The following is an 18,921-nucleotide window of genomic DNA, read 5'->3' as shown; positions in this document are numbered from 1 at the left end:
CATATCCATTACACGACGTCCAGGTAACGTCGCCTAATACGCAAATACTCATAGTCACGCCTGATAGACCACTTTGATTCTATGAAGGATTATCTTTATATTTAGAAATCCATTACTGCAAGGCATAATCAAAGACACCATTCCATTATCGGTACGTGGCTGTCTTAGCTTCAGATCATACCCGAATCAGCCTAGTCGGTATTTTTCATTTCAGCTGAACTCTCTGAAAACCCCTTTCGCAATTTCGAAATGTTTCGTGACACAGAGACAATCATCGCGACTTCAGCATGGCAGACAATGGCAAGTCGCCAACCGACATCATCACCTATATCGGTGTGCCGTTGGCAGTCTTGGGAGGTATATCGCTATTCCCCACGTCTACCACATGCCAAGCGACTAACTACCCCGGCAGTTCTCCCAATTCTGTACAACACGCTCTCCACGCTCATCTCGCTTTCCAAGATAAAGCGTATGCTGCGGCATAGCCGTCTGACAGCACTTACACGAAGTGATATCGTCAATAGAGTCATCGAGATAGAGCTTCCGCGCTATGCTGTCATGCCGCTGGACAGATTCCAGGATCGCTCGGAATACTGGACTCTGTCGCGTCATCCCAGCTCTATACCTGGCGGTAGCTGGACCACCTTCAATTGGAAGACTCACTCAATTGGTATGAAGACTCAACGAGTTGAGTATGCTGATCAAGTACGCCAACCTCAAGTCGAGGTAGCATTCGATGAGCTTGTTTGTTACCTTCTCGATCTTGGTGCTGTCCCGAATCCGCACGGATGGAAGTTACTGAGATCGTCTGGACTTTGGACACCTGTAGGATGTTGTTTGATGATGTCTCCCGAAGGTCGGCAAGACGCGCTGACAATCGCTCCGTCGAATGATTCCGATGGTAATCTCTCCTTGACTGTTGCCTGGTCTAGTTCTTGGATCACAAGAGATTATTCCAACTTGCCGCCATACTGGGTCCGATTGCCGTCACCACCTCAGAAAGACAATGCCAACAAGCCTGGAAGCGTGTCGGAGGTTCCAGAGCACTCAGCTCGGAACTCAGAGGACGGACTAACAACAGGGAAGGATCGGGAGGCTGACTCACGCCCAGGAACTAACCAAGCTTTCACACAGTCGAGTGCAATCACTTGTCAGATTTCCATGTCAGGACTTATCACTGCCCTCACCGAGCAGGACCATTATGGCGCCCAGACGACCCTGAACCTAGAAAGCCTCTACATCGACCATCTGCGAATTCAGCCTGCCAAATCCGACGGTGTCTGGTTTTCCAGCGCAGCCACCGCCTTTGGAACATCCAGTCAAACTATTCTATGGAACTATAAAATTCCAGACGATATTCTGTCCTTTGCACGGAAGGAGACTGTGCCCTGCGGAGTGTTGGTTGTTCTAGGCATCGTTGACGAATCTGAGACACCAACATGGGCAACCAGGCATGACGATCATGGAACAGACATTCACAAGTTTGCGCGAAAGTCTCAAGAACAACGGGCTGCGATAGCTGCAGAAGCACTATTGCCTCCTGCTCAGCGTCAAGCCGCAGCCCAGGCTCGGATGCAAAAGGAGAACCAGGAGCGGATGGATGAGAGTAAGTCAGCCCGATCTTATACAGCTCCGGGTCTATTGCTGACATGACACGCCATAGTGCGAGAGAGACTCAGAACAAGCCAGCTGAGACGCGACCAGCGCATGATGGAAGCCCTACGCAGCCCCAAGTGGGACACAAAGCTTGTTGCTGAGCATTGCCTACAATGGCTCCAAGGGAAAGGTCATTGGGATGACTCGCTTACTGTGAAGGATGTCGCCGGCTTCATGTTACATCGCATGGTTCTAGACGGGGAGTTCGCGGCCAATATTTGCCGGATGCTGGACAAGTGGAAGGCTTGGGCTGATGTCGGTGGTATGAAACAGTCTGACTACCAGGCAGTTCAAGATGATCAAGTTGACTTTGCACATGCGTCGTTATTGGTGGCTATGATTCGAGATACATCTACGGCTTTGGAGGGAACAGTGTCTATGGACCTACAGGAGTGCTTGAGGATGTGGAGAAAGGTTCGGCTTGGGTGATACGCATTGCAGATAGAAGGGTGTACCTAGTGTAGATGCTTGTTGACTTATTTCCTGTCACCAAGCTATTATAGGATCCAGCTTGTCAATCAACTCAGGAAACTCCACAATAACTGTTGCAAGAAGAATCACAGAAGGAGAGTCGCTGATTTGGGCCCGGAAATGATTATTGCAAACTAAGGAGCGAACAAGCTAGCTAAAATCAAGATAACAAAAGAATCGAGCAGAAATGATCAACACTTCCAAGCTTCTGATCCCTGAGGATCATCGGCCGCATTGACAAGGCTAGTGTTGCGCTTAGGCAATAGTACCGTTGAGATCGATGGTGCCAGGAGGGAAGACAAAGCCAATGTTAGGATAGAAGAAGTTGCCGATGTAGACCTGGTTGCGGTAGATGCTAACATAGAAGTCAAGCTGTAACATGTCAGTATCGCGGCTGTGAGGTTGCGCCTTTGAGTACTTACACCCTTGACCCAAAGCTTGAAGGTGGCATTTCCGGGAGTGAGCTGGCTGAACTCATTGTAGTAGAGGGTACCGCTAAGATGACGGTTAGTTAACTTCGCTACAAGTGTAGTTCACACTTACGCGTTCAGAGAACCACTCCAGGGGACATAGAAACCAGCACCAGAAGCAGAGAACTTCAACTCAAGAGTGCCAACTTCGAGAGCGATGGAGAGGTTAGTCTTGGTGATGTTGATGGTTCCGCTAGCAGAAGCCTGGTTCTTCCAGACCTGGTGATCGGGGCAGGAGTCGAATTGGATGAGGGACTCGAGGTGAGCTCGGCCGCCAGGCTTGGCAACAACAGCAGAGGCAAGCTCCTGGATCTCTTGCTCAGTGGTGCTGCGAGCGTGACTGCCGGTAGTGACATAGGTTGCCAGAGCACTGAGGAGACTGTTGTCAATGTTGGAGGAGCTGACGGACTGGATGGGCAGGCCCTGGGGCTGCTGCTGCTGCTGCTGCTGCTGAGGGAAGGCGAGAGTAGAAGCCATTGTGATGAGCTTGGAGTTTGTTGGAAGTGTGTTGGTTGTTGTTGTTGGTTCTTGAGGAGATCTGGTGAGTTTGATGAGGATGGTTTTGTGTTCCAGGTCGGGGAATCTTGCAGCTTTTATAGACTTTGTCACATGTGTCGAAGATAGTGGTCGGGTCCTAAAGACACACTGGAAGTATCACAAAAGGAGTGAGTGCACTGCCATCATAGAATCGCTCATCGCCGAGCGCTTAGATGACGGTGAAGCAATCCTCAGATGGTTTAGTCTGCATGCTCTGTCACTGCTGAAGACTTTCTGTCTTACTTTCAGCTGGCCGCTTCATGGGCCATAGGGGTATAATCTAACCGTGAAGGTCCAAAGATCGTGTCATTGCAAGGTCGGGAGCAAATATTGCGGTGTTTCTAATCTCACCGACGACACAAAAGCTTCCTGATGAAGCTGGGGGCTGAGGTGATATTGCCTTTAGCGCTTGTGAACAGGACTGCATGACGCTATGTCATGCTGCATACTTCTGGTGGCAAGCTGAATACACTATGGGCTCAAAGAACCTCACGATGATTCGAGTATAGTTGACGATGATCATGTCAGTGACATAAAGCCTGGACTCGCAATACATACTAATTGGGAGGTTAAGCGGTGCGGGCCGAGACCGCCACAACTGTTGAATTACGAATTGGAAATTGAAAGAGCAAATAGTTGATGTGGTTGGCAGTCGAGCAGGGGTTCTCAGCTCGGCGTTGAAGCTTACCTATACCGCTTTTGGGCGGAGATGTCTCAAACCATAAGGCCATTTTCCAATTTGGATTGCGCCATCCCCCAGTATCGAATGGACTAAGCCTTTCTGAATTGAATAATATGCTCATCGAATTCGGCACTTCAATTGTAGTAGCAAATCACGCAAGCAGCCCGGGCTAGCTGTTATTTTTGAGGCCCTCCTAGCGCGCGTTCCGGAAGGCTGAGCAGGGCCCCCCAGGACAATAGTCTTACTATTGAACTATTCTCTGCGGTATCGTCGGACCTGGCGGCTAATAGGACTTTGGTAACGCTCCATGTTTTGAGGGGAACCTGGATGATTATATCCGCCAAAGACCCTCCTGGTTACTATACTGAGGCTGATATCCCGACCAATACGATTTCGAATACCTCAGCTCTGGAATAGAGAGAAAGTCGGTCAACAATTTCAGCTATGCCACAGATTAATTTGGGTCCAGTGATCATGGTACATAGACTTTCTGTCTGGAGAGTAGAACAAGACGAGGAGCGAGGTGATGAATCTAAGCCCAGACGAGCTTGAACAGAAGAGCTCACGTTGTTCTTGTTTCTACCACCCATCGCCTCCAGAGCTCAGCTTTGCTTGCGTGTTCCATGTTGAGATTAGTCTTGCCCCTCCCAGGTTTACTAAGCTCATGCCTATGGTTGTCTTTACGAATATTGCTCGACTTATTCCTGCTGCTGACTGTCCGAGGGAAGGTTCGTGATGCAAGCATCAGCTATCAGGCCTATCAACTCAAAATGACACTCTCATAAACACACTTCAGGCAGCATACCAACTACCCGTACAATAGAAGCTGACTGTCCATCTCTCACGTGCTTGCGCGTTTTTCTGATCTCAACTATTGCTTGGAGGATAGTATAAGTACCGCAGAAGCTTTCTATGCTGCAACAATGACCAAGGTGCCGTCTGAATATCGTGGCGGAATTCACAATCGCTATCCTTTGAGGGGTTTACAATTCTTACAACTCGAGGTATTTGCTCAAGTCAGCATCTTTATTCTCTTATGGTGCTTTCCACTCGTCGAGTGGGGGAACTCTTATTCTAGAGATGGCCTAAGATACATGATATTAAATATCCTTATGTTATTTTATGTATGAGGTCGGAACGTTACCAGAAGCCCATGCATCAGGCATGAAGGGGAAGAACACATATGAATATTATGCACAAAAGTGTACTGAGCTGGAATTACAAGCTCGTCCTTGTATAATGGTTGTCAAGTTGCCACCTCCTATGAGATATTCCTAGAAGCATCTCCGAGAATTAACCCAGGGACATAAAATGTAAAAAGGCTATTCGTCGCGGAAGCTAGACAATTTCAAGTTTCTGGCTAGGTCTCCTTCTTTAGATAGACGTGTCAATCCATGATTTCTCATAAATTGAGAAGTACTTCGCATTGAATTGGTTTGGCTCTTTTGTGTCGTCAGCGCTGAACAACTCCAGCTGTCTGGGCGCCTCACCAGTAATGAGCTACCCTGGATATACGGGAGGTCTTTTCGCTGTGATTTGCTCGTCGTAGTGCAAGCATTCTGCGCAATTTAGCACTGTTGCAGCTGAAAAGCGACGCTATGCTTGTTTTGTCGAGATAATCTGACATGTCGTTGATCTGGTAAGTGGATGATGTTTTGTTGCCCAGAAGGGTGATGAGCCTCACTGTGGATGAACTGGACCAGTTCAATAATGCAGAAGCTGTTCAATCCTTGATAGAGAAGACGCGCCTTAATGCGCCATTGTTAGGGCGCTCAATCCACGCATGAGTGCAACTGCCCAGCATTAACGCTCAGAACTTCTAGAAATTAAGCACGAGTGCCGAAGGTCTTGGCAACGTCAAACCCGCTTGACCCGACAAATAATCTTTACACTAATAACGACCTTAGCAGCTTAGACAATCCCACAGTCATAACAAAGTCAAAGCGTTTCCTCTTCACCAGTAAAAACACCAACGGACAAACGTTAAAGCCCTCCCCGCACCGGCATCTCCTTTCCCCCGCGAACTGTTCCCCCTTAGCGCAACCAGGATAACATCATCGAGCCCATTAGCGCGTCCTCACTTGAATCATTCGCTCAAGCTGACTGGTTCAATGTGAGACAAGTCCTTTCGTCTTATCTCCCCTCCCCATCCCTTCCCTTCTCTTTTCCTTCCAAACTTATTCTTCTTCTTCTTCTTCTTCTAGGCTCCAAGTGAGCCTACAGTGTTTGACCATGCACGATGGAAGCGGATTATAGACCGAATGTCTATGCTTCTATCTTTATTACCCTGCCGCTTGCTGCGCTGGTGCTAGTGCTGAGATTGCTGGCGAGACGGACCACGCGGGCGGGTTATGGGATTGATGATTGGTTGGCGGTTGTTGCGTTTGTGCGTTATGCTTAACGTTTTGCCACTGAATGAATGATCGCTGACAATTGATGCGCAGATTGGAGCTCTCGCGTACTCGATTGACAACCTAGTCTGTAAGAACATGCCCACTCGAACTGCATCAATTGCGATAACTAAATTCGTCCTCAGTCCTTTTCGGCTTCGGACTCGGTCGCCCGCTAAAAGATGGCCCGTCGCATCTTACCGAAGAAGAACGACTCGAACGATCATACCTCCTCATTTGGCTGAGCAGCCTAACGTATACCATAGGCATCGGCTTCGCCAAATTCGCCATCTTAACATTTTATTGGCGACTCTTCAAATACTCTAGTTCGCGCATCGCAATCCAAGCTGTCCTCGTTCTTTGTGTCACATGGTTCATCGTCCGAATACTCCTGTTGACACTGTCATGTATGCCGACGTCAGCCTACTGGGATCTCGCCCGACGAGCTACCCACTGCCATGTCACGAGCAATATTTATTTCTTCTCCACTGGTCTTACGCATGCTGTTCTGGATGTTGTTATTCTTGTTCTCCCTCTGATTGAAGTCATCAAAATGCATCTTCCGCTTGGTCAAAAGCTTGCTGTTATGGCCCTCTTTGGCTTTGGTGCTCTGTGTGTTCCCCGTGGTGATACCTCATTTCCTGGACTAACATGTCAACAGTGTTTGTGTTTTGTCGATTCTTGTCATCCATAATTCATTCGAGTACAATGGCAGTTCAAAAGAAATCGCCCTCAAGATCGGTTATCACGGGTCTTTGGCTGCAGCAGAATGTAATCTCGCGAATGTTTCGGGTATATCACACCAACCCAATATTGCGAATCTCAATTGACGCCCTCTAGTTTCGCTACCAATGCTGCGACCCGTATTCCGAAAAATTGTCCCATCCTCATTTCTTGCTTCTCACAGAAGCAAGCGCGCAGTCGTCGACTCAGCATTATCACCAGAATACGGCATCAAGGGCAGTCGCGGCACTAAAGCATCAGTACAGAACGGCTCAAGTTCTGTGTGCGAATTTGTAATGAATGATGATATCCCAGCGGGATACGACATTGAGGCTTCCCATGCTGGGTGGAGTTATGGGACAGAGATCACAATTTCCAGTCCGTGGAGACATCAAACGCCTCCACCGACAGTAAACGAGGGATTGGATGGGATACAAATATCAGAAGAAACGACAGTTCACGTTGAACGCATAGGGCCTTGTCCATAATCGGCTCAGTAAACGAATAATATTAATATTGCTTCATTGATGTCATAACTCTTTGCAACGTGAGGCATCTCTTACTAGAATCTCAGACTACAGCTTTGAAGGAACATTCGATGTATCGCATCCGCAACTGTCGGAAGCCTCTTCCTTCTTGTTCTCAACAAGAGTGCTCTGGTTCACGCTCTGCTCGCTAGGTGGCACGTCCAGCGCAGGGTTCTTAGTGAAGAAGTTGACGGGCTTGAGATGCACCTTGAGAATCTCAACCGGCATGACAGGGAAGTCTTCGATGCGTGGGATGTGGTTGATACCGAATTGCACCCAAAGCACAATATCAGACTCCGGTGTCAGTGATTCGTTCCTTTCTGCCCAAGTTCTCACGCCTGTGCCTCCACGAGACTGGTTGGTGTACCATCCTCCCGCGTACAGTTCGCGGTCGCGATGTGTGGTGACATAAATATTATGGTCTGCAAACTCAGCACGCTTATGCAGGAAGCTGTCTTCATCGCCCATGAGCTTCTGGAAAGGCGGTGCCATAATCTTGTAGCCCACGGGCTTGCCGTTGATAGGGTTGAGGGAGTTGGGGTTGGTGATCTTATAGACCCTACTAAGGTCATAATCGATATCCAAACCAGCTGTCTTGTCAATGGTCTTCTCCACGACTTCGTAGCCAATACCATGAGGGTTCAGGTGAGGATCACGAGGTATTCTGTGGGCTTCGCTGTATACCAGCTGATTCGTATGGCCGTCAATCATGGGATCAACTCGTAAGGAGAAGATATGCTGATGAACGCCAGCCAGGACACCAGGGTGTACAACGGTGCCAAATGGTACTCCTGTCTTGTCCAGCTCGTGGTCAATCGGCTGTGTAGACAGGATACCTGTAGCGCGGACTTCATATGTGACCTCTCCTGCTTGGTTGAACAGGAACATGAGGATATACTCATAGTTCGAAACCGTGATGATGGACTGCAAGACAAGCTCCCGTGCCCGTACAACAGCAGCTCTTCCGGTTCTGTAGTTTGTGTGCTTCCATCCAATACCAGCATCTTGCTCATGAATACAGATCACGTTCTCCATTGGCAACGGTCTTCCTTGATCGTCGCAGATCACACCACTGAGGTACTGAATGCTGCCTAAACAATCACAGCCTAGCTTGAGGTTGTTGGCTGTAGCACCAGCACCCGCATCACCCAAGTCAAATGCTGACTTCTTGTGGAACGGATGTCGTGGATCACCGTAGGGCACGCTCATGTCTGACAGGGATAGTCTGTAGAACAAGGGACGGTTGTCATACTTGACGTTGTACAACACCATGCCTTCGCGCTGATTGAAGCCTATTTATGTCAGCTGGGGGTCATTGAGTAAGACAAGATCTTGGACGTACCGACGAAGAAGGTCCACTTCTGCCACGAGATAACGTTTCCAGTCTCACCAACCGGGGTCACATTGAAGCTTGGCCCTTCCGGCTGGCTTACGTGCAGCGGCTTGAGATCCTTTCGGAGCTCTTGTGCTTCGGGGATATACTCATTCGCTGGCTTGGGTTGATAAGGTGCCAATGGCTTAATAGTGTTATCAGCGCCAGTAGGAAGTACATCAATCCGAATGACTTTGTAGTTAACACATTCAATGACCGGCGATACAGGCAAAGGGAATGCGTAGTGGTTGGAATCAGCTTCGCCAGAGTTTGCGGGGTCTCGCATGTACAGGAAGACCTGGTACATACGGACATCATCCTCAACTCCGTCGGACCCTATGCATGTCAATTCTTACTCCATCTCACCACGTATTAATGGGCTTACCGTAGATCCAGGGATCCGCACAGACAACGGTCCCCTCCGGCAACTTTAGCTTCTCGAGCTCAGCCAAGACCTGCGGATCCTCAAGTGCAAGCTTCTCAACTCTCTGAGCCTCATCATAGTCAACGTTCCCGTGAACATTCGGTCCAAGCTTCACATTGCTCTCGATCCTGCCAGTGGTCAAGTTGACTATAGCTTCATGGAAAATATCCTGTGACGGTCAGATCATGCATGATGACAAAGTGGGGGCCAACTCACCGTTCCACGGATATAATATGCAACAAAAGCCAAACGTTCAAGCGGCGAAGGGGAAGTTCCGTTGTCGAACGCTTCCAAATACGGTGCAAGCTTCTCCTTCGGTGGCTCGCTGAGCGTTATAACCTTAAAAGATAGCGAGACAGACTGTGGCCAAACACTCTCGATCAAGCGTGCACTAGCCTGAATCTCATCGCCCGTCAGTGGGCAAAGCGGGTGGGGAGCAGAAGACATGATTATAATGCCAATGATCTTAGAACCGTTGTTAATCGGATGAAAATAATGGTTGACGAAGTTGCTAACTATTTATCATTAATGCTGGATCTGATCGTCTTGGTGCGGAGTTGATGATTCACCCATTCCTCCCCACCACGATTCTCCAAAAATTGCTGCGTTGGGAAGTTGTACCCATTCAACGGCTAGGATGCACTTTCTGTATGTGGGAAAGCGTCCTGCAGGATTGAGAATGACTGATGATAAGATGCGTTTCGGGGAAAGATCGTCTTTGCTTGTCCCGCTTATCTTAGTTGAGATATGCTCGGTTCCGCCATCGTGGGAAATAGCATCTGCGATAAGCTACGATCACTCTAAGGGCGGAACTAAAGCGCGTAATTAGATATCATTGGTGGTTATAAAGCCCTATCTAGAGAGAAGCTCGTGTTCTACTCCATTCCGCTTGACGGGCTATGTTCCGCCTAGAGTGAGTCCGCTGGCCATGGAAATTCAGGGTTGTACTTCTGCTGCAAAACAACACTTCCCTCTGGGAACTCTTTCTTAGTTCCGTCTTCAAGATCAATAGGCTCTGCGTTGCTTGGAATTGTCCAAGAGCTGACCAACCCAATTGACTCGGCAACATCGTCCTTCAGCCTAGCCACCTTCTCCGGAGGAGGGGAGAAATTATTCAACAGCTCAGGATTGGTGCTCTCTTCAAATTCTCCAGGTTCAGCAATAACCCAAGCATCTTGCTCCCATTGCTGCTGTTCAAAGTCCAAGCCACCGCAGTCATTCAACTCGGGTTGATGAAAGTCGTTGGTGAGGGGTAGATCCACCGCGCAATTGTCAAGATCTTCACCAATGCTCGAATTGGCGATGGCGTAGTTTATGTGAGAGACAGCCAAAGCCTCCGTCTGAGTGAGAATCTTGAAAACAACATCTGTGCTCTCAGCCTCCCCATCATCGACTTGGTCTTCTTCAGCGAACTGGTCAATGTACCAGACTGCGCCTCTGCTCTTGGCTTCATCATCAACGACGACAAATGGATCTTTGTTTCCGGCTTCAGTTTCTTTTGCGCGAATGTATTGATGCGATTTGCCTAGATAATCTTCTGGTGCGTGGAGAATCTTGAGCTGCATGAGAGGAGCGAATTTGGAGCATGCGCCCAGCTCAAAAGCTGCCTTGAAGGCTTTCAGCTCTTCATCTGTGAATGGAGTGGCGAGATAGCATTTGAGGCAATCGCCATGTTGACTAGGCGATAGATAAACCATTTTCGCGATTATTATTAGTGCGATGTTATGTCAAAATTTCCTTTTTTTTTAGAAGCAAAAGAGATCCTGACATTTTTATACAGCATTTGGGTTCAGTGTTGGGATCCGAATCCTAGCCATTAGAACAGGCAGTGCAAGCGCTAAAGCGAGGTCTGCCTAGAATAGGGGAATGATGATGTAGGATCTGCGGCACGGTCACGTATTCAATATTACCTGGAGGTTATTGGTCTCACTTATCGCATTTGAGAATTTGAGCATGTTCTATTCAATTGCGACTAGATAATTAATTGGCTATTAATAGCATATCTAGGCAAAGGTTCCGGGCTGAGGACCAAAAATCGTTCCATTGGGAACTTTGAGTCTGGTGCAGGTCTCAGCTTCACAACCACTGTCTGCACTGTTGCCGATCCAATTGATGGACGCGCCGTGGTAGCTCACAGCGAAAAAGATGACCACCGCAGCGAGAGCGATGCCAGTCTGCCAAGCTGCAGAAAGGACATAGTTGTACTTTCCCCAGAACTGAAGGTATCTCTTCCGGACGATGACCCAAGAGATCCAGCCTGGAATGACAGCCGGCCAGACATAGGCCAGGTTGTAGGGAGACCAGATGTGACCACCGCTGAAGATAACGACGGGATGAAGCTTTGTCAGCCAGTGCGTCTTGGGGAGGTTGCGGGTCGCGTAGTAGTAGATAACGGGGAAGGCCAATCCAACTGGGAACGCAGCGAGGAGAGCTGTGTACATGCCTCCTTCACCAAACACCCTTTGAGGGGCAAGAGAGCCAAAGAGCACGGCAGCGGTGAAGTATGACTCAACGCCAGGACAAGTGAAGCGATCCTTTTGGGTAGGCTGGCAGATTTCGGGGATGTTGCGGATCTGGAAATTCATCACTGCGGTGCAAACAAAGGCGGAGACAACAGCTATTGAAGGTCAGTTGAGTTGAGCTGTAAATACTGTTGGTGAGACTTACTGGCCACAGTCTGGCACCAGAAGGTCTGTCGCTGAGGAATCTTGAGGTAGTGACCGAGCTTCAGATCATTGGCGAAATCGAGGGCGTGGGCGACTGTCACATATCCAAACCCTTTGAAAAAGTTCATCTACTAATGTTAGGTGCAAAGATTAGAGTCTTGTTGGTCGGATACTTACAGCCAAGGCATTACCAGGCTGCCATGCTCCTCCAATAAACTCAGCAAGGACATTGAACTCAACTTCGATGCCAGTAGTGGCAAAAATGATTCCAGTAGGAATAGTGAAGAGGATCGCAAGAGCAAGGCCAAAGAAGACGGTGCCGACACTGGTGTTGGTGGGCCAGGCTGCTACAGAAGCAATGCCGAAAGCAACACCAACAATCTATATCGCATTAGTCACTGCCACTATGCTTCTCTAAAGAACTTACGTTGAGTATCAAGTACCACCACTCTGGAACCTCTTTGTACTGCTCCATTAGCTTTGTATGAACATCCTTGAACTCGTTGATCTTGCTGTTCTTCTTGAAGCTTTCCCAAAGCGACACAAAACCAAGCTTGATGTCGTTCCAGTGGTAAAGAGCGGCATAGGAGATGATCGCACTATAAACGGCAAAGAAGTAGATGCTATTCTTGTCAGTAACATGTGCGTTACCAGCCAAAGGGAGATGCTTACTAGTACGTGATAGATGAGGCTGCGATGTAGACCTGGCTGTAAGCCTGATACTTCTCTGCATCCAGTAATCCACGATCATCCAAGATAGAAGATACGTTGTACTTGGCACCCGTGTTATCGAACATGGTATTTGTGTTAATAGGAAGGTATCCAGTGTTGTAGGTGTTGTTCCAGTACATGGCGATGATAGTAATTCCACCCAACAAGGCACCGAGGAACATGTTGACCGTGACATGGAAGGGAACCAAAAGAGGGTCGATATAGTAAGTGGCAATGTTCCAGTCAAAGGTTGGAAGAGGGTTGAATCCAAGGCCCTTAGATACGCCGGTGATGGCTGTAAGGGTGAAATTATTGGGTGAGATCCACGCAAGCCAGTTGAAGAGGGACAGTGCTGTAGCGATGAGGTCGGGGAACCAGAACCAGACGAACATGGCGGCGAAGGAGAGCATGAAGAAGCGGTACCGGGACATGGTGTACATTTTCTTGAAGGGACCAAGCACGCTTGCGTTTCCAGATTCTTCGGTGGTCAGTCAACTTGGCACACTAGATATGCGGCTTCTGAGGACTTACCATTGTGTAGACTCTGATTGAGGGCGATGGTTGCGAGGGAGCGAGGCCAGATACAGAAGGATGGGTAGACTAGGAAACGTCGCGCCAACCCAGCAAGACCGAAGCCTAGCAAGTTCATCGCCAGCTATTACGGTTAGTAAAACTCAGTGAGAGCTGTTTCGCAGTTCTACTCACCGAGAGGCAGATCTGAAAGCCAAAATCGGCAGCAAATGGCAAATCAAAGTACTTCTTCAACCAACTGGTGAAAATGATGTATCGCGAATGAGGCAAACTCGTCGAGACATTCGCCATGATTGAGATCAGCATGTGCTCCTTTTGGTTGAACTTTCCAGGATTGAGCTGTAGCCTTTGGCCAAACAACGTGAAGTCGCCGACTGGAAGCCATTTCTCCCAAGCTTTACCGAGCGGAAACGAGAGGAGCTGAATGACTGGGGCTTGAAGTCGGATAGTCGGTTGTCGCACTGAGAACAGCTGGTTCACGAAACTCTGCACGATCACGAAAAAGAGACCGATGGTCCATGCTCGAATAGTTCCAGCTGGTGTCGATGGGTCGTCCTTGTTGCTTACTACAGCGCGGACTTCTGCGTAGGGTGAATTGATAGTGACGAGTGAAATCTCGGTCTTGATGTCTGAGATGAGATCTTCATGCTTGTGAGGATTGGCGAAGACATCTTCGTTGCTGAGGAATGCTTGAATACGCATGATAGCCTCTGAGCTGAAGTTGGGATCATGTTCATGAAGGTAGATCAAATTTTCAGCGCGCTGGATCGATGTTAGAGAATATCAACGATCAATATTCGGTATTCTCACCCTTCTCGTCTCATCCAAGTCCATCGTACGCGCATGCTCCTCTGCTTCGATGATTTCCTCGGGCGTAGCACCCAGGATCTGGGCCCTCCCGTTCATGGACTCATCCTTGAGGGATCCAGTAGAGGCAACATCCGCTCGCTTGTCTGTCGCTTGGATGCCACTATCTGTGACGGCCTTCTCCGAATTGGAGGTCATGCTTGTGTTAGATTGTGATGGATCGGTAGATGCGCCTTGACAGACGGAAAATTGGGAAACCATCTTATAAAAGGCGTTGTTGCAGACCCGTTCGGACGAGGCCGATCACGACCCAGTTGTCTTGCAGCACGTTTTTCTTGGCGAGTGTTCTCAATGGAGTAATTGCGCACGACAATCGTCTATACTCGCGGACTTGATGCCTGCGTTTGTCCTGGTAAGGTCGTATGGGGCCGTGTGGGTTGTCGGGCCGGCGATGGAACCTTTCGGGGCAGCTAAGAGATACGATTGATAAGAGTATCCAGATGTTCAGGGTTTGTTTGCAAAGAACTTTTTAGGAGTCGATTTTCTTCCCCAGGTCGTAGACATCAATCTCAAAGATTGTTGATGCAAGAGAGAAAGGCACGTACGTATCATCGATGTTTGTTGCCCTCCAGTACAAGAGAGTTTTCGTATTGATACACAAAGCATTTCAACACGATCTCGTGGCGTGAACTGCCACTGGACTTGGTGAACATCAGCCACATGAAAGCTCTTCCGTGTGGATTACCTATCAGGGATCAATGGGAAACGACATGGCGAACTCAAATTGCGTGCTTGCAAAGTGGATGCGTATCATTTTCGGGCCGCAATATTTCTCCATCGTATAAACTTTTTAAACCATCGCGCCTTCGCATCCTTGTTGTGAGCGATCGGTTTCGGTTTTTCTTTTACGTATATCCTTGCACTGGGGTACAAGCTCAAAAGGATGTGTTCTGGGCTACGCAACCAAAAGCCAGCAAGTGAACTTAAACTGAGCAATGCTACTCGATATCCCATTCCTTCCAAATGGTGCTCAACCACTCCTTGATCTTGACTCTTTGTCCCCCAACATGCCGACCATCAACAATTTCGCCTCCCATCATGACAGTGCCATCCCTTAGCCCTGTGCTTTCTCTCAAGTTCCACCGCGGAACATGAAGCCACTTGTGGCCTGCATCACAAGCCAACATCTTCGATGTGCCTTGCTGAAGCAGCGGTAAACAGTTTTGACAAAAGGGAGTGTCCCAGCAGTATTTACAAATGTTAATGTCAGTCTCGAAATCCCAGGTCCCTCCGCAATTCCCGTTGCAGAAGTATCGCCAGTTGATCACCATATCGCTGTAAGTGATCTCATACGGCTGGTTTGGCCCATCTCCATCTTCCGTAGCCGGTCGTTTCTGGGCCAGGAGCGAGTGAAGCCTTTGGTAGGTCTCATTAGTTATGGTTTTCTCGCTTTCTACATTGCCCAGGTCCATTCGCCGCTGTAGCTCGTCAAGGACAGCCGTGTACCTGGTAGGAGCGGCATCATTCGGTGAGAACTTCTCTTTGGCAAACTCAAGAATCTCCGTTGCGGCGGCTTTATCCTCACCCCGAATCTCACCAAGCCTCATTTCTATCGTCTTTTCTATCGGTCCTGTAAGCTCGAAGGCAATGAGAGCATTTGTCTCGTCTCCAGTATGAAGTAGACACTGGAACAAGACGAAATACGCATCTGCATCATTCTCATCTGTGTCGTCAGATAGCATCTCATGGGCTGTAAGCATGTTCTTGCGGAAGTGCGCTCTTACTGCGGTGAAATTTCCTTGTAGGGTTTCGTAGGCTCCCATGTAAGACTCAGCTGGGGATACCCGGTTGTCTTCGTACGAGATTCGATGACCGATAGTGATTTCACCAAGCTTTGCCAATGCGGAAGCCTCAGTGTTTGCTGCCGTTGCTTCTTTGAAATAATGGCAGACTATATCACTAATAACCTGGCCACCCAACCACATCCATTTCCACTGTACGTAGGTGCCAGTTTCTTCAATGACTTTCCTCGCATCAGAGTGGCATTCCTCCCAGAGTCTTACCGCAGATGTTAGCGGGTTCTCATCGGCTTCGTTGCCATAGTAATAGAGTGCAAGGCCCTTGTAGAGTCGAAGGGCGCTTCTTTCGAATAAAAGCTCTTTGTCAGCTGCGAGCTGAATGGCTTCGTCCATGGCACTCAGAACCATCCCTAACATCCCATGACGAGAGGAAGTTAACGAGAGAAGACTGGTGAAGTACTTCTCGTAAGTGTCTTCATCCGTTGCCATGAGTAGAAGTGCAGAACCCAGGAGACTTGTACCGCCGTTTGTAGACGTCTCATGACTCATGGTTTCAATAAGGTCCAATGTACGCCCATTAGACTGCGATGTAAGGTTGGCTTCCAGTATGCGGTAATATGCCTCGTCAGCTGGCTTGGCCTCCAGAGCCTTTTCGTAGTATATGGTTGCTTGGTCCCGCTCCTTTAGTTCGAAGTACCATTTTCCAAGATCCATATTCGTTACCCAAATATCGTGAGGATGAGGTTCCTTCAATTCGTAGAGAATTTCCAACGCTTTCTTCTGTGATACACAGGCGTCGTTCAATTTTCCGGCTTGGTGGTAAGAGTGTGCTAGACCTCTGTGGCATGTCCATGACGCTCCAGGCATCTTGGTTGCCTTCAAGAACATCGCAATCGCGTGGTCGAACTCATCAACTTTTCTAGCAGTTTCCCCAACTCTCTCGTACCATAAGGATTGCTCGTCTGTAACTTGAAGTATACTCTTGCACCATCGTTCTGCCTTATCAAGGGCCAGAGACTCTTCATCTGTGCTCAAAATCACGAGCGAATCGTCAGACGCATCTGCTGCTCCCTCGGAAACTTCCTGGGATAGCGTTAGTCATGTATAAACAGATATATTCGTGAATAAGGAATCATTCTAGACTTACCAATGAAAGATACCGCCTGAGAGACCGATATGCTTCCCAGGGATCATTCTCACTGCTCCTGAGCCATCTGTGGCCAACTTCACGGGCCATAGAGGACAGTAAAGTACGGTGCGGGCTCGGGCTTGAGATCACCTTGTCTAGCCAATCCATTTGGTATACCCCGAAATGGCCACTAACATCAGGATCCTGCAGCCATGCCAGAAGTGTCGAGATTTGCGTCGTGTTACCGAACAGAGGCACGTCAACGAAATGTTTCCAATGCCTCCTAATGATGGTTCCTTGACCGAGGATGTCGAAAAGCATGCTGCCAATGTCTTTCTTTGCTGCATTATCGACCTTGTGATCACGCTCGGGGTTGTTCAATTCCTTCAAATGAATAGGAAGATTCCAGACCAGATATCTTCCCAGGGTTTCAGTTCTAGCATCTGGCTTCTTTATCAGGAAGCTTATGGCTTGCATCACTATGGCTAAGTGTGCATCGGAGTCGTTCACCCTGATTTCGCTCTTGGTCTGGGTAATCTGTCCAGCTAGTGGCTCAAACTCGAACTTCTCAACCACTGACTTCTGGAACAGTGCCCACAAGAAGTTCTGCACAGTTGTAATGTCGCCCTTTGTGATGGTGATGGTAGCTGTTATTCTTGGGGTATCGTCATCAAGGGATCGTAGCTGCTTGGGATCCTTGATCACTAGGGATAAGAGATCACGGCGTACGGTGATCACTTGCCCATCGACTTCAAAAAGTCTGGAATACTTCCCCTGTAGTTTCTTCGCCAGCTTCTGAAGTGGAGTTGATCCAAACCGAAGGAACTTGGTAGTTAACACTCATGTCTTCAGAAATTTCAGATGGCAAACTCACCAGCGCTGCCTCCAGTTGGTCGACACTAAGCCATTCAAAACCATATACTACCCAGATCAACAGTTCATTTATCTCCTCGATATTCTGTGGGGATAGTTGCTCTTGAAGCTCTGCAACAACATTTTTCGAAATCGCCTCCCTGCCCCAGTCCGACTCTGTCAACAGATCATCTAGTTCCGATTCCTGTCCGCCTGAATCTACCAGGTCCTTGATTCTGTCTAGTGTTGACTGAACTTTGAAGAAACTTCCGCCCGCCATCTCTAACAGTTTATCGTTGATTTTCTTCCGGCTTGCTTCGTCCTTCGAGTCGTTGCCTTGAAAGATATCATATTTGCGCATCTCCCTCTTGATATACAATTCAATGTCTGAACCGTTGGATTTCGCTATGTTAATTGTTGGTGATTCGAACCCTCCGAGTACCTTGACTGCGTCACCACTGCCACTAACCAGAAGCCGAATCCTGCTCCCATCACTTTCTGTAGCAGATGAGTGACTAGCCTCTTGGAGGACGTCAAAGAACTGTGTACCAGCATCGGCATGCATCTTCGATAGTTTTTCGACCCCGTCGAATATGAAGTAGTACATCGTATCTCCACGTGGCTGTCCCAGCTTCAGGTCTTTCCACAGCGATTCACAGCTCACGTCTGTGAAGTAAGTACCATTGTCTTTCTCTTCACAGATGGAAGCTATACTCTTGGCAAGCGCCATATCTTGCTCAGCTAGTTGTAAAGCAATATGTTTCAGAGCTGTTCGAGCTGGAGTCGGATCACCCTTATCAGCTTTATCTGATAGTGAAGGGAAGAAATACCAGGCTAGGAGAACCCTGGAGGACCTTTCTGTCGGTGTCTTGTACCTAGCTTTGAGCTTCTGGACAATCGTTGAGACCGTTGTAGATCTCCCGGTATTCTTCTCGCCGAGGAGCAGTAGTAGAGGTCGCGCTTTGGCGGCATCCGCATCAGCCCAAGAAGTATAAGCTTCCTCGTCGTCAAGCCAGCTCCCGCTATTCTCGACCCTGGAATCGCATAGTCTCTTAAACATTTCTCTGTTTGTTTCGAGCTCCTTTTCATCAATACCAAGCTTTTCTTTTATCTTAGACAAGTTTGCCTTTTTCGTCGTGTCCTGTGCTCGCTTGGTCTCTGCCTGCTGTAACGT

The 18,921-nt window shown here is 48.5% G+C and overlaps 7 protein-coding genes across 8 annotated transcripts; 2 read left to right on the top strand and 5 right to left on the bottom strand.

Annotated features, from left to right (window-relative positions):
* Positions 1-260: 260 nt before the first annotated feature.
* On the top strand, positions 261-2,266 carry FOXG_09946 (uncharacterized protein). Its single transcript, XM_018389177.1, has 3 exons — positions 261-357; positions 413-1,606; positions 1,664-2,266. Exons 1-3 carry the CDS (start codon positions 288-290, stop codon positions 2,083-2,085), a joined length of 1,686 nt encoding a protein of 561 aa, XP_018247392.1. The 5' UTR covers positions 261-287; the 3' UTR covers positions 2,086-2,266.
* On the bottom strand, positions 2,082-3,074 carry FOXG_09945 (uncharacterized protein; the record flags this gene model as incomplete). Its single annotated transcript, XM_018389176.1, has 3 exons — positions 2,082-2,499; positions 2,550-2,622; positions 2,671-3,074. 3 exons carry the CDS (start codon positions 3,072-3,074, stop codon positions 2,383-2,385), a joined length of 594 nt encoding a protein of 197 aa, XP_018247391.1. The 3' UTR covers positions 2,082-2,382.
* A 2,788-nt stretch (positions 3,075-5,862) lies between these two features.
* FOXG_09944 (uncharacterized protein) lies at positions 5,863-8,718 on the top strand. Of its 2 annotated transcripts, XM_018389174.1 has the most exons (5): positions 5,863-6,202; positions 6,261-6,297; positions 6,353-6,818; positions 6,868-6,998; positions 7,047-8,718. In XM_018389174.1, the coding sequence occupies exons 1-5, from the start codon at positions 6,056-6,058 to the stop codon at positions 7,415-7,417; spliced, it is 1,152 nt and encodes a 383-aa protein (XP_018247389.1). In that variant the 5' UTR covers positions 5,863-6,055; the 3' UTR covers positions 7,418-8,718. The 2 variants fall into 2 exon arrangements, with proteins under 2 accessions (XP_018247389.1, XP_018247390.1); XM_018389175.1 differs by having other exon boundaries at positions 6,868-8,718.
* FOXG_09943 (primary-amine oxidase) lies at positions 6,976-9,744 on the bottom strand. Its single transcript, XM_018389173.1, has 4 exons — positions 9,469-9,744; positions 9,214-9,421; positions 8,799-9,164; positions 6,976-8,748 (listed from the first exon to the last, which is right to left on the bottom strand). The coding sequence occupies exons 1-4, from the start codon at positions 9,697-9,699 to the stop codon at positions 7,505-7,507; spliced, it is 2,049 nt and encodes a 682-aa protein (XP_018247388.1). The 5' UTR covers positions 9,700-9,744; the 3' UTR covers positions 6,976-7,504.
* A 416-nt stretch (positions 9,745-10,160) lies between these two features.
* Positions 10,161-10,974, bottom strand: FOXG_09942 (uncharacterized protein; the record flags this gene model as incomplete). The annotated part of the gene is made up of 1 exon (XM_018389172.1): positions 10,161-10,974. The coding sequence occupies exon 1, from the start codon at positions 10,947-10,949 to the stop codon at positions 10,161-10,163; it is 789 nt and encodes a 262-aa protein (XP_018247387.1). The 5' UTR covers positions 10,950-10,974.
* A 281-nt stretch (positions 10,975-11,255) lies between these two features.
* FOXG_09941 (OPT family small oligopeptide transporter) lies at positions 11,256-14,165 on the bottom strand (the record flags this gene model as incomplete). Its single annotated transcript, XM_018389171.1, has 8 exons — positions 11,256-11,869; positions 11,920-12,046; positions 12,096-12,299; positions 12,346-12,541; positions 12,591-13,107; positions 13,161-13,284; positions 13,335-13,922; positions 13,971-14,165. The coding sequence occupies 8 exons, from the start codon at positions 14,163-14,165 to the stop codon at positions 11,256-11,258; spliced, it is 2,565 nt and encodes an 854-aa protein (XP_018247386.1).
* Positions 14,166-14,965: 800 nt separating this feature from the next.
* On the bottom strand, positions 14,966-18,807 carry FOXG_09940 (uncharacterized protein; the record flags this gene model as incomplete). The annotated part of the gene is made up of 3 exons (XM_018389170.1): positions 14,966-16,849; positions 16,914-17,720; positions 17,770-18,807. The coding sequence occupies 3 exons, from the start codon at positions 18,805-18,807 to the stop codon at positions 14,966-14,968; spliced, it is 3,729 nt and encodes a 1,242-aa protein (XP_018247385.1).
* Positions 18,808-18,921: the final 114 nt, after the last annotated feature.

The sequence above is a fragment of the Fusarium oxysporum genome, chromosome 11 (assembly GCF_000149955.1).
Source record: "Fusarium oxysporum f. sp. lycopersici 4287 chromosome 11, whole genome shotgun sequence".
NCBI lineage: Eukaryota > Fungi > Ascomycota > Sordariomycetes > Hypocreales > Nectriaceae > Fusarium > Fusarium oxysporum.
This window is presented reverse-complemented; position numbering and strand designations above follow the sequence as displayed.

Coding starts and splice junctions, on each gene's coding strand:
- FOXG_09946 (XM_018389177.1), top strand. CDS start 288: ATGGCAGACAATGGCAAGTCGCCAACCGACATCATCACCTATATCGGT. Junction 358..412: donor GCCGTTGGCAGTCTTGGGAG/GTATATCGCTAT, acceptor CTACCCCGGCAG/TTCTCCCAATTCTGTACAAC. Junction 1,607..1,663: donor CCAGGAGCGGATGGATGAGA/GTAAGTCAGCCC, acceptor GACACGCCATAG/TGCGAGAGAGACTCAGAACA.
- FOXG_09944 (XM_018389174.1), top strand. CDS start 6,056: ATGGAAGCGGATTATAGACCGAATGTCTATGCTTCTATCTTTATTACC. Junction 6,203..6,260: donor GGTTGGCGGTTGTTGCGTTT/GTGCGTTATGCT, acceptor ATTGATGCGCAG/ATTGGAGCTCTCGCGTACTC. Junction 6,999..7,046: donor TAATCTCGCGAATGTTTCGG/GTATATCACACC, acceptor GACGCCCTCTAG/TTTCGCTACCAATGCTGCGA.
- FOXG_09943 (XM_018389173.1), bottom strand. CDS start 9,699: ATGTCTTCTGCTCCCCACCCGCTTTGCCCACTGACGGGCGATGAGATT. Junction 9,422..9,468: donor CATATTATATCCGTGGAACG/GTGAGTTGGCCC, acceptor TGACCGTCACAG/GATATTTTCCATGAAGCTAT. Junction 9,165..9,213: donor TGCGGATCCCTGGATCTACG/GTAAGCCCATTA, acceptor TGACATGCATAG/GGTCCGACGGAGTTGAGGAT.